Source organism: Phalaenopsis equestris, unplaced genomic scaffold (assembly GCF_001263595.1).
Source record: "Phalaenopsis equestris unplaced genomic scaffold, ASM126359v1 Scaffold000404, whole genome shotgun sequence".
In the NCBI taxonomy this organism is placed as follows: domain Eukaryota; kingdom Viridiplantae; phylum Streptophyta; class Magnoliopsida; order Asparagales; family Orchidaceae; genus Phalaenopsis; species Phalaenopsis equestris.
The window spans coordinates 181,882-195,229 of NW_018164846.1; the positions used below are offsets into that span (position 1 = coordinate 181,882).

Sequence of the window (13,348 nt, forward strand, 5' to 3'; positions counted from 1 at the left end):
CATGTACATATGCTAATATGTCAAGCTTGATATCATATGCTATGGCCATATTTTGGCTTCTAGATTAATGCAAATGGTGAGAAGTTGTTATTCCAGTTATCATTTCCATTGATTTACATGAGAAAAAAATTATTTTCTTAGTTGCTATAATTAATCTGCATATTCTATTTTGCACGCACGCACATACACACACAAATATATATACATATATACATATACATATACATACATACATACATACATACATACATACATACATACATACATACATACATACATACATACATACATACATACATACATACATACATACATACATACATACATACATACATACATACATACATACATACCATATATACATATATATACATATATATACATATATATATATACATATATGTACATGCATATATATACATACATCCATACATATACATACATCCATACATATAGATACATCCATACATATAGATACATCCATACATATAGATACATCCATACATATAGATACATCCATACATATAGATACATCCATACATATAGATACATCCATACATATAGATACATCCATACATATAGATACATCCATACATATAGATACATCCATACATATAGATACATCCATACATATAGATACATCCATACATAATATATATATATATATATATAGATAGATAGATAGTCATTTTCTTTTTCCGTGGTGGGGGACGTCATTTACTTTCTAAGGCAGATAGCTGCTGGATGATTTATTCTGTTATTTTATTTTGTAGTTTATCGGGACACCACATTGGATGGCACCAGAAGTTATTCAAGAAAGTCGCTATGATGGAAAGGTTGGTTGCTGCATTGTTTTCTTTCTTGTGTTGTACCTGTGCTAATAAACCTCTTATTTGTTGCGACAATAAGATGTTGGAATCTTTATGCTATTGTCATAGTTGCTATTGCATTTTTGTTTCAATATTTTGACAATGGTTATTTCTCTTCAAGTATAATGGTAAAATTCTGCTTTATAGAAAAAATGGAGATTCTTGAAACCAAGCTTAATTTTACACGCTGTTTTTTTAAACTTTTTTAGTAGATTATCTGTTTTTCTTCATTGATAGACAATACGGAATGTCAGCTCTAATTTCTGAAACCTCTCAGCAGGATTTTGTAATCCAAGGTTGTATACATGTGTTCACAGAAGTGTATTTTCTTGTATATATACTGGAATTCTCTAAGATGTTTAATGGAGCGAAACTTGATTTAAATCAAAGCCTTGATGAATTTGATGTCATCTTTGCGCATTAATAAGCAGTCTTTATTTCTCCACACTTCAGTTTTATGAATACTTGTCCGTCTGCAGTAGTGATGGTGTTGATGGTTGGATCCTTGTTCTTTGCAGGGATTCTTCTTTTATTCATTGCTTATTTTAGTCATAAATTTTAGACCATGAACCCATTACTGTCTTTCAAACGTGTATAATCCTTTAGTTTTGCCATCCTACCCATGTAGTTTATTGTGTTATGCTATACATGAATGATTTTTATGGTTTTCTTTAAACCTTTCAGGTAGATGTGTGGGCGCTTGGTGTTTCTGCGATTGAAATGGCAGAGGTTCGAATTCTGTTCATTTGACTACATTTTTTTTTTTGCATGAATTTTGAAGTTGCCTGTTCCGCTTTAGTTTCTTTCTTCCGTGCCAATATTGCATAATGATATCCTCAGTTAATAAAACTTTATTTGTTATCAATCCCAGAGACTTCCGCCCCGATCCTCTGTGCATCCGATGAGAGTACTTACTCTTAACCTCTTGCCTGTTTTTTTTTCCTGTTATGTTCTGTGATGTATCAATTATATTATTATATGTTCTAACTATCTGTTGATTCAGCCACTTATCTGTCTCTCATTAAATATTTGCAATCTACCTAGTGCTTTTTGCTTTCCTGATGGGAGCAATTAGGTTCATTATCATTTACAGCTTTTCATTGTTTCCTTTGTGATTATGTAGAAGAGAGCTTTTATCTAGATTTTCTTTGAACATTGATAAATGCTTTTAGGCATTTTAATGCAACAAAAGATGTGATTTTTAGGTTATTTCGCGAGTTATTTCAAGTTTTTTTTTAAACTTAATTTTTTTGGATGTATTTTAATTACAATTAACGTTAGTTGTATTTTTTTTTTAAATTTTCGGGGAAAGGTGAGCCCAAAGGGCCATATGCGCGATTCAAACCCGCAATCTTCTAGTGGGAAATTATACCCTTAACCACTAAGTTGCGGGTGAGTATGCAACATTGTTGATCTCATTTCTGGATGAGGTCTTTTTTGTCTCTCCTTAGAGCCTAGGGTCTAGCTTTAGGCTTTCCCCCGTTCGACTCTCTTAGAAAACTAGTACGGAACCCAAACTATTTAGAAAATTCGAACCACCTCGTCACTCCTTCGAGTTTCGCATGGGCGGTCCCAAATCATCGGTATTCCATTGAGTTGATTAAGATCGACACATGAAACTCGAGTCGAGTTCCTACATTAATAGGAGCAGCCCCTAGGAAACCCCTTGGCGTCCCGAACACTCGATAACGCCGCATTTTGCGCACGCATCGCACCCCATACGATTTTGACTTAAATTGACTCAACCGTCGGTAAACTCTTTCGGACGACCCAGATGACGAAACGGACAGCGCCGACGCGTCCGGAACGTCGATTTTAGCTAGAAAAGACACCCATATTGCTGTGGTTTCACTCTAGCGAACTGCACGAAATCGATGCATGTTTCATTTAATTAGCGGGGCACGGGTTCGGGTTCGGGTTCAACCCAGACTCAATTCAAGCTCGACTGAACACAAGCCAGGATTAATTCAAATTTTAAACTTAAAATTTAAATCTTACCGCCTAATCCCATCTTAATTAGATTTGATTAGGGGTTAATATTTACCTAACATAACTGCCCCTGTATGGAATGCATTCAATAGCCCGCTCGATGCACCTGTAACGGCTATTGATCCCGCTGTCTATTTCTTTCCCCCGCTCGAGGCTCTCGCCTAGTCTTCCTCTGCCTTTCCAGAACGCCTGCACTTGCTTCTGCTCGATCTCGCTTGACAGAGACCCTCGCCTCCCTGCTAGCACTCGCCTGCTCTCCTCTCTCGTGCGCGACAGCAGAGCCACTCGATCTCGTCCCCCGCACGATCGCCTGCTCCTACTCGAACATGACAGAAGAGCCGCTCGATCCCGTCTCTCGCACCGAAGCCATCTCCGCTCGATCCCGCTCGACGCCTTCGTCTGCTCCTACCCGCTCGACGCCTTCGCCTGTGACTCTCGACCCCGCCACCTGCTATGACTCTCCTCTGCTCGGTGGAAACTCTTCTGCTCAACTCTTTCTCGCCAGTTCAGGAAGCGTTTTTTTTTACTCCGATCAAGGTCGTATTTTTCTAACTCTTTTACTTTACCCGATTCTATCAGTTTTCTCGTCTCTTGCAAAGCTTCTATGACTTATTCCATTAATTGAAGTGCCTGAATTTAAGATTTGCTTATTTCTTTTACATTGGTCTTTTTCTTTACCATGAGATATAAGGATTGAATTACTTAAGCCAATATCATGAATCCCTCTACACTTGCCCATATGCAGATTTTATAGTTTCTTTTAGCTCACCATTTTGCTTGGCTCCCTATGCTGGAAATTATAGATTATCCTTTATGAAGACTTCCATATATATTATACATCATTGCATATTTATTTAACACCTAAATCTTTGGTTTTAGAATGGAAACACCTTTTTTTTGTTTTATGAGAAGGATGTCTTCGCATGCTTAAAGATTTACACATTGATTTTGGGCGTCTTGTGAGCTTGTTTTGGGGGCTTGATTTTGTTCCATGTTGCTGCCCCCAATATTTGAAATGCATGTTGAATGTGATATTTGATTTTTGGAGGCCTTTTGAGCTTGTTTTGGGGACTTGATTTTGTTCCATGTTGCTGCCCCCAATCTTTGAAATGCATGCTGAATGTAATATTTGTTTTTTTTTGGGAAGCCTTTTTGAATTCGTTTTGGAGGCTCGATTTTGTTCCCGGTTGCTGTCTAGTATTTGGAAACTGCTGTAGGTGAATGGGAAAGTGCTATCTCGCGTTTAGAAATGCTGTAGGAAGCAGTTTGGGCCTTGGAAAGTGCTGTCCAGCGTTTGGAGAGCCTGTAGGAAGCTGTAGGAGAGCTGGGAGAAGGGCTTAGTTGCTGTTTGAAACATTTGGAGGTCATATAGTTGCTGTTTAGAATGTTTGGAGGTCATTTAAGAACTGTTAGGAGTGTTTGGAGGCCGTAGGAGTGCTGTTGGAGCCTTAGGAGTGCTGTTGGAAACTTAGAAAGCCTTGGGAGCGCTGCTTGGGCTTTAAATTTGTTGTTTGGGAGCTGTTTGAGATGTAAGGCTGCTGTCCATTGCTAATTAAGGGCTGTTAGGAGTGTTTGAAAGCTGTAGGAGGTCGTAGGACCGCTGTCCAATGCTTCTAGTTGCTGCCCAGTGTCACAGAAAGGTCGTAGGACCACTGTCCAATGCTTCTAGTTGCTGCCCAGTGTCATAGGAAGACTGTAGAGTGTTGTCCAATGTTTCTAGGCGCTGCCTAGCGTCGTAGGAAGTTGTAGGACCGCTGTCCAATGCCTCTATTTGCTACCGAATGTCGTAGGAATCCACCTAGTAGCTGTCCACCATCGTTTGGAAGCCACCTAGTAGCTGTCCGCTATCGTTTGGAAGCCATCTAGTTGCTGCCCACCTCTGTTCAGGTTCGTAGGAAGCCGCATGGGTGCTGCCCATTGCTATTCGAAATTCCTAGCTGCTGTTCGGAGTCGTGGGATCACCTTACACATTCGCTAGTTGCTTACCGGAGCCGTAGGAGATGATAAGATCACCGTATTAGCTCGCTAGTTGCAGTAAGGAGTTGTAGGAGACCTTAGAATCACCTGTTTGGAGTTCTTAACTGCTACTACAACTTGTTCTACTGTTTACTGTTTTCAAACTTTTCTCTGTAATTTATTTAAATTCCCTGCAAATTATATTGTGCTTTGTGAGTTAAATATGCAATAGGAATAACAGCAGCAGATACGTCACGTATGCAGACATATTTTATTTGTTGTTGTTTCTTTATTGCAATTACTCTTGCTCTAACGCATTATGCAGGTACTGAATACAATCTCACTTTCAAAACAAAACAATTTTTTTAAAATTAAACAACTATTTCAAAAATGAAAAAAAAAAAACATAACACGTTCTTTCAAACTTACAGGAGTCCCTCGGAGGAGGTAACCCACAGTTGCTAATGAGATCTCCCCGGTTTAAATGTGTTTCACAACTAGTTTAAACTAGGTAAGTTCAAAAGAAAATAGTGATACCGGAACGACTGTTGTATCTGGTCCCTGCAATAAGGACCGCACTTTTGCACAACCAGCTGGTGTTACTAGCTTGCTGCCCCCAATATTTGAAATGCATGTTGAATGTGATATTTGATTTTTGGAGGCCTTTTGAGCTTGTTTTGGGGACTTGATTTTGTTCCATGTTGCTGCCCCCAATCTTTGAAATGCATGCTGAATGTAATATTTGTTTTTTTTTGGGAAGCCTTTTTGAATTCGTTTTGGAGGCTCGATTTTGTTCCCGGTTGCTGTCTAGTATTTGGAAACTGCTGTAGGTGAATGGGAAAGTGCTATCTCGCGTTTAGAAATGCTGTAGGAAGCAGTTTGGGCCTTGGAAAGTGCTGTCCAGCGTTTGGAGAGCCTGTAGGAAGCTGTAGGAGAGCTGGGAGAAGGGCTTAGTTGCTGTTTGAAACATTTGGAGGTCATATAGTTGCTGTTTAGAATGTTTGGAGGTCATTTAAGAACTGTTAGGAGTGTTTGGAGGCCGTAGGAGTGCTGTTGGAGCCTTAGGAGTGCTGTTGGAAACTTAGAAAGCCTTGGGAGCGCTGCTTGGGCTTTAAATTTGTTGTTTGGGAGCTGTGTCCAATGCCTCTATTTGCTACCGAATGTCGTAGGAATCCACCTAGTAGCTGTCCACCATCGTTTGGAAGCCACCTAGTAGCTGTCCGCTATCGTTTGGAAGCCATCTAGTTGCTGCCCACCTCTGTTCAGGTTCGTAGGAAGCCGCATGGGTGCTGCCCATTGTTGTTTGGGTTCATAGGAACTCATACAGGCGTTATTCGAAATTCCTAGGTGTTGTCCGGAGCGGAGCCGTAGGAGATGATAAGATCACCGTATTAGCTCGCTAGTTGCAGTAAGGAGTTGTAGGAGACCTTAGAATCACCTGTTTGGAGTTCTTAACTGCTACTACAACTTGTTCTACTGTTTACTGTTTTCAAACTTTTCTCTGTAATTTATTTAAATTCCCTGCAAATTATATTGTGCTTTGTGAGTTAAATATGCAATAGGAATAACAGCAGCAGATACGTCACGTATGCAGACATATTTTATTTGTTGTTGTTTCTTTATTGCAATTACTCTTGCTCTAACGCATTATGCAGGTACTGAATACAATCTCACTTTCAAAACAAAACAATTTTTTTAAAATTAAACAACTATTTCAAAAATGAAAAAAAAAAAACATAACACGTTCTTTCAAACTTACAGGAGTCCCTCGGAGGAGGTAACCCACAGTTGCTAATGAGATCTCCCCGGTTTAAATGTGTTTCACAACTAGTTTAAACTAGGTAAGTTCAAAAGAAAATAGTGATACCGGAACGACTGTTGTATCTGGTCCCTGCAATAAGGACCGCACTTTTGCACAACCAGCTGGTGTTACTAGCGGGACATCCCACCTTGAAACATCGACATTAAAAGAGAAGTCGCGGAGACTTAGGGTCACCAGACCGATGCTGCCGGAAGAGTCAGTAAATCGCCACCCCGAGATGGATTCTAAGTCTAAAACCCCAACTGTCACGGGCACACTAGAACTTGACACAGGGATGAATGCCCGCCGGAAATCTCCAATGGATCTTAAGAGGGTAAGAGGAAGATCTATCGAGGATGCGTTGAAAAAGCTCAGAGCTGATATTACAGAATTGTCAAAAGAACAAGGAAACATCAGTAATGAAGAATGTGATTTATTAGATCATATGGATGAAGATTTCGCAGAAATCCTAGTGGTTGAGACTAGAGCCTCTGCATCATCGCGCGATGCTCATTCGCTCATCGAGGAGAACGTCGTTGATGAGCTGCGGAGGGACATCCGACAAGGAGATGAACATATTATCCAGATGCAGAAAAGTATGGAGGAGATGATGACCGTTATAGCTGCATTTCAGAATCAACCCCAATCTCCGAGAGTAGTTTTTCCAGAAGCAAACCAGCCAGAAATCGTTCATATTGCAGATGAAAATAGAGAGTCAGCCCACAACACAATACCAGAAAAGGACATAAAACAGATAGTGGAACAACAGGTGAGAGAAGCCCTAGCCCATTCAAAGGGAGGAGCATTGGTTCTGAAGGGTAGACCTTACCCAGAAGAATTCGATGCTGTACAATACCTAAAGGGTTTCGTACCACCGTTGTTCAAAACTTTCGATGGGACTGACAGCCCCCGACAACATGTTGCACACTTCCGAGCAAATTACTGCAACGCTTAGCGATGCACTTTTGTTTTGTCAATTTGTGAGCAGCCTCTCAGGAGTCGCCTTTGATTGGTACGCAGAACTACCTAATGGCTCAATAAAGACATTCGCAGAATTGGAAAACCTGTTTGTTAAAAGGTTTGCTGGAGCTCAACACCACATCACTGTAGGTGATCTTGTGGTGGAGAAACAGAAAGCCTAACGAAAATCGGTGGACTATATTCTACAATGGAGAAATTTAAGCATGAAATGCAAGCCGCCACTCTATGACGATCGAAATTCTTCTAAAAAGCATCCCTGGTCCAATGATTTTTATGTTAAAGAGGTCCACTATTAAAACATTTGAAAAGTTACTTGCCAAGGCCGAGAGTCTGCAAGAAGAAGCAAAACAACTTGGATTTCTGGAGAAAACTGAGAAGCAGCCAATACAAATTCAAGCCGAGCAGCCTCAACAAACCTATCAGCATTCACAGCGGTACGGGCAGCAGTCGTCCCAGCAAAGGCCGCCAGGGAAATGGAAGATAGGGTTCGTCTATGACCGAACGGGTGAATAGAATGCACTATTTCAAGAATGAAGCGGTAGTGTTCCGAAATTTAGTCAAGAAGTCTAAGTTCGTGCTACCAGAGCCGAGGAGACTAGAGGAAGTGGACAAGAGGATTAACCCAATTATTGCCCATATCACAGATTGCTTGGGCATACTATAGAAGACTGTTTCATCTTCAATGAATGGCTCGAGAAGAACTTCAAGATTGCTTGGGCATACCATAGAAGGTTGTTTCATCTTCAAAGAATGACTCGAGAAGAATTTCAAGAATGAGAACATAACGATCCCGAAAGAATATTTAAAAGAACCTGAACAAGGTTCCATTAATATGATTTCGGTGGATCCCATTGTTCCAATTGACTCTTACAACGCAGATGATGACTGGAACGTAGCTTGAAATGACATTCCTGAAAAAAATATTGAATAAGGGTTCAGAACCTGCTAAGCCGACACTAGTGACTATGACAGACAAGCCACGTCAGCGAGAAATAAGAAAGAAGATTGTCAAAGAAACAAGATTCAATGAACCAAGGAGAGTGAGGTCTGCTCCCTAGATTAGTTGTTACGGATTTGGGGAAGAAATCCCTCAAACAACGGTGGTACGAAACCCTTTAGGTATTGTATGAAACCCTTTAGGTATCGAATTCTTCTGGGTAAGGTCTACCCTTCAGAACCAATGCTCCTCCCTTTGAATGGGCTAGGGCTTCTCTCACCTGTTGTTCCACTATCTGTTTTATGTCCTTTTCTGGTATTGTGTTCTGGGCTGACTCTCTATTTTCTCTCTATTTTCATACGATTTCTGGTTGGTTTGCTTCTGGAAAAGCTACTCTCGGAGATTGGGGTTGATTCTGAAATGCAGCTATAACGGCCATAATCTCCTCCATACTTTTCTGCATCTGGATAATATGTTCATCTCTTTGTCGGATGTCCCTCCGCAGCTCATCAACGACGTTCTCCTCGATGGGCGAATGAGCATCGCGCGATGACGCAGAGGCTCTAGTCTCAACCACTAAAAATCTTCCGAAATCTTCATCCATATGATCTAATAAATCACATTCTTCATTACCGATGTTTCCTTGTTCTTTTGACAATTTTGTAATATCAGTTCTGAGCTTTTCCAACGCATCCTCGATAGATCTTCCTCTTACCCTCTTAAGACCCATCGAAGATTTCCGGCGGGGATTCATCCCTGTGTCAAGTTCTAGTGTACCCGTGACAGTTGGGGTTTTAGACTTAGAATCCATCTCGGGGTGGCGATTTACTGACTCTTCCGGCAGCATCGGTCCGGTGACCCTAAGTCTCCGCGACTTCTCTTTTAATGTCGATGTTTCAAGGTGGGATGTCCCACTAGTAACACCAGCTGGTTGTGCAGAAGTGCGGTCCTTATTGCGGGGACCAGATACAACAGTCGATCGTCTCTTGCCACTACTCATCTTCAGAGGTTCTTCATTAGCAACGACATGTGGTATTCTTGGACCTAGACGAGATTTGACTGATCAGTGCTCTGTAGGTCTTGAGGAAATGGTAGTAGTATCTGTAACACAACATCAACTGTGTCTATGTTGTTTCCCAGATGAAGTTTGGCGGAAATGCGGGACGGCGGTGTTTCCTGACTAGTGGGTTCATCGCTTTTCAAAATCTCGGCTCTGACTCGAGGTGAAATGGCACACCCCATCCTTCTTATTAGCTTGGCAACAGAACAGTGCTCTTTTTGAGCCAATCTTTCGAAAACTAGGCGGGTTTCAGTAAAAGGTGCAAGCCTCTTTCCTTTTTTGTTCTGATGGCGAGATGATGACGGTAATGCAACAGCAATCCCATGACCGCTTCCCTCTCCGAGAAGTGGGAGACAACGGGTGAAACCTACTCCCTCTGAGTTCCATGAAGATTTGTTTATAATATGGTCAAAGGTTAGTACATCAAAAAGTGATTGAATTGCTTGTATTCCCCAGTAAATCAATTTGGTAGGCATTTTCAGTGATGTGCTTGATGATTCAAAAGGATCTTTGGTTTTAGGTTTATGTTTTGCAGAAGGACCTGGTTGAAAGCATTCTTTTTGTAAATGAATTCATACGTGATCTCCTTTTTTAAAGAGATTGGTGTGCTGGATTTGTTAGCTTGCTTTTGCTATTTTGAGTTTTTCTTACTAGTCATTTCTTGAACCTGTTGATTTGATTTTTGTTCTCATCTGTTTGTTTACCAGCTTTGATGTGAAGCAACAGTCATAGGGGTTAAATCTAGAGGTGTGATGGGGTTTGACCATAAAAAAATCATCGGCACTTCCAACATTGGTTTGATTAATTGATCAATTATAATTAAATTTAACGTGGGCTAAAAGGAGATCCCATTGCTTTAAACTTCTCTCCAAAAGCTTTATAGTAAAATTCTTACACTTTGATTGACAGCTTTTGTTTGGCCATCTATTTCAGCTGTTTAACTAAACAGTAGCTTAGTGCCTAATATTGGTTATTATGTTTTCAAAAAATGCCTTGGGAATCTCTTATCACAATCATATGTAATAGTTTTTGGGATTCTATATTAGCAAACATTCTTGTAAAATCAATGGTCAGTATTAGCATGATGTATTTTGTGATAAAAAATAAAAAAATGCCATCTTAACGAGTCGGTATAAAATAACTATGATTGAGTTTTGATGCCTTTGGGTACTTGTGAACCTGACCCCAAAATTTATATTGACATCTATCAAAGGTGATTTAGGCAATAACAGAGGTGTGTATCTGAAAGGAATCAACATTTTCCTTGATGGGCCGACCAACCATTATTCAATCTTGGAAGATTGAATAGGGAGATAATTTTGAAAACTCCTTTATTAGTTTTATTCTCTTTTTATTTTTTTATTTGAAAAAAATTCCTTTCCAAATAATTAGATATATTTACTAAGTCTGTAAATTGGTAAGGATTGGTTTATATATATAAGACATATGGGTGACATAATTTCTGAAATTTTAAGGGTTTGCTTGTTTGGCCGACTCTAATTATATATATATTAGAATAAAGCTTAAGGGCTAATATATTAAAGAGAAAAGATACAGATAGGTTATATGAGTGGGCCCAAAAATAGACAATCAACCCACATGATACAACACACAAAAAAGTCAAAAATTGGTATATATAAAAATAAAAAAAAAACCCAAAACCACCAGGGCGTTAAGGGTCATCCCAATTTAGTTCTGCCTCTGCCTCTAGTTCTCGAAAGGGATTCAGCTAACAAATTGGTAAGGTGCTTACCATTACCCGAAGTAATCAAAGTATCATCCATAAAACTCCTGAGCTCGAGTTGATCTCCATTCTTCTTCTTTCTCCTGGAAGTGTAAACCTGCCATTCTTCATCCAAAGAATCAGTCTGGTGAGGTGGTAGAGCTGTAGCAGAAGGATTACGAACCGTAGTACCCGCAATAGGTTCTAGTATATGTGAAGTATGAGTTGCCTCTACACCGGATACTTCCAGAAGATGTGAAGTTGCGAGGTTCTCCTGATTATCAGTCTGAACACTATTCTTTGCAGGTAAAAGTTCTTCAGTATTGTTTTCTATGGGGTTTGAAGGTGTCAGCATCACATCAATTGCAGTAACAATAACAACAGTGTCAGGGGGGTCCACAGGGGCAACAGACACCTCCTGTCTGACATTATCCTCCTCAGGTGAAACTGAAATATCCGGAGCAGTGGGGTTAGACAGATCCTTATCCACTTGAACCTTAGATTTCAAATTAGGATGGAGCTTGTGGCATTTAGCAGAGATACACCCAAACATCTTACAGTGGGTACAATATGGAGGTCTGTGTTCCATGAAGATTTGTTGCCAATATCCATTATGAGTTGTGCCCAACCAGACTTCAGTAACATCAGGTAAAGTAATCTCTTTCTGCAAATATTCTTACCACAGAAGTTCTGGTTAGGTTGAAAGTGGGTAGATCTAGCTTCATAGGATCCCCAAATATTGCCCCAATAGAGTGAAAAACCTGAAGATGAAAAAAGTGAAGCTTGAGACTAGGTAGACTAAACCAGACCGATATAGTAGAGATTCATGATTAGGGTCGAAATTGGGGGACCGCTTGAGTAACTTCATTGACTTACCAGCAATTGTAAGATATTTTTTGGAGAAAATCCGTGTGTAGTCTTCAGCCACAGTTAATTTGATCAACACATGTCTCCCATATGAGCCATACTTTCCACTTTTCTGCTAGTTTGACGTCATTAAAACCTTTTTTGATAATTTCCATCGTTGTGTGCCCCCACTAAAATTTTCCAATGAGAGCGAATTTGAATTTCTCAGTGAGGGTAGAAATTTCTAACTCAAAGAAAAAAAAGTGCTGCTTTTTCACTTTTTCTTCTTACATTCACTTGAGGGGAAGACAACCGCCGACTCCCGTTGAGGATTACACATCACGTGGGCAAAGGAGGCTTTGACAGGTTCAAATGAAGAAGAAAGAAGCACCATGAGAGTAGGAAATCCACTTGTTAGAGGATCTCAAAGGAATTGCTATCGGCGAAGAACATAAAGACGAAACTTCATCATCGAACAGAAAGAAGCAGACCCGAACCAAAGCTGTCGGGCAGGGAAACTGCGCTGAAGGGTGCGGCTGGATGTCGTCATCAAAATCGAAGCAAACGACTGGACTCGTCGAGCAGATGCGAACGCGTCGTCATTGAAATCGAGAAGCGCAGACGAACCGTCAGCGTCGAAGGACGCGTGCCGATAAAGTAGAAAAGCGAGCGGAAGCGAACGAGGAATACTTCGAGCGTCAGAATCAATGGCAACGAAAATCGCCATTCGAAACATTCAAAACATTCGAAACCTTAGTAAAGCTCTCTTCCGTATGTTAGAATTTAGCACATACTTGGTGCATGACTCTTTGGCTGGGTCCTCTGTGTCTTTTCTGCTATTTATCTTGCACCTTTCCTTTTTGCTGCTCTCTCTGTTTTCTGACAGGTTCAGACTGCACTCTTTTTTGGATATTATTATAAGGATCTTCTGGACTCTCTGGTTTGTTGGACATGCCCTGTTTATATTTCTTGCTAGTGGATCACCTTCCCTATTAGCAAAGCCGTTTTCTTGGAGCAACCTTTTATCTTTTGAAGGCTTCCAGAGCCTTAGAGATCTTTTTTATGCCAGTTTTTTAGTTCTTCTTAATATTTTACCTGTTTTTATTTCCACACTTGCACAGGTTTACTTGTATTTTTTGGGCTTTGTTTTGGTGTGGATTGTACTGTGGGAGGAGAAACCTCTAGG

The 13,348-nt window shown here is 40.3% G+C and overlaps 1 protein-coding gene across 1 annotated transcript in view; it reads left to right on the forward strand.

Moving 5' to 3' along the window:
- The window catches only part of LOC110026933 (serine/threonine-protein kinase dst1), a 97,892-nt gene that overhangs the window by 55,574 nt on the left and 28,970 nt on the right, over positions 1–13,348 (forward strand). Inside the window, exons 7-9 of the mRNA XM_020728158.1 lie at positions 774–836; positions 1,554–1,598; positions 1,741–1,776. Of these exons, the coding sequence (XP_020583817.1) occupies positions 774–836; positions 1,554–1,598; positions 1,741–1,776 (144 nt within the window). The remainder of the gene's footprint in view (positions 1–773; positions 837–1,553; positions 1,599–1,740; positions 1,777–13,348) is intronic.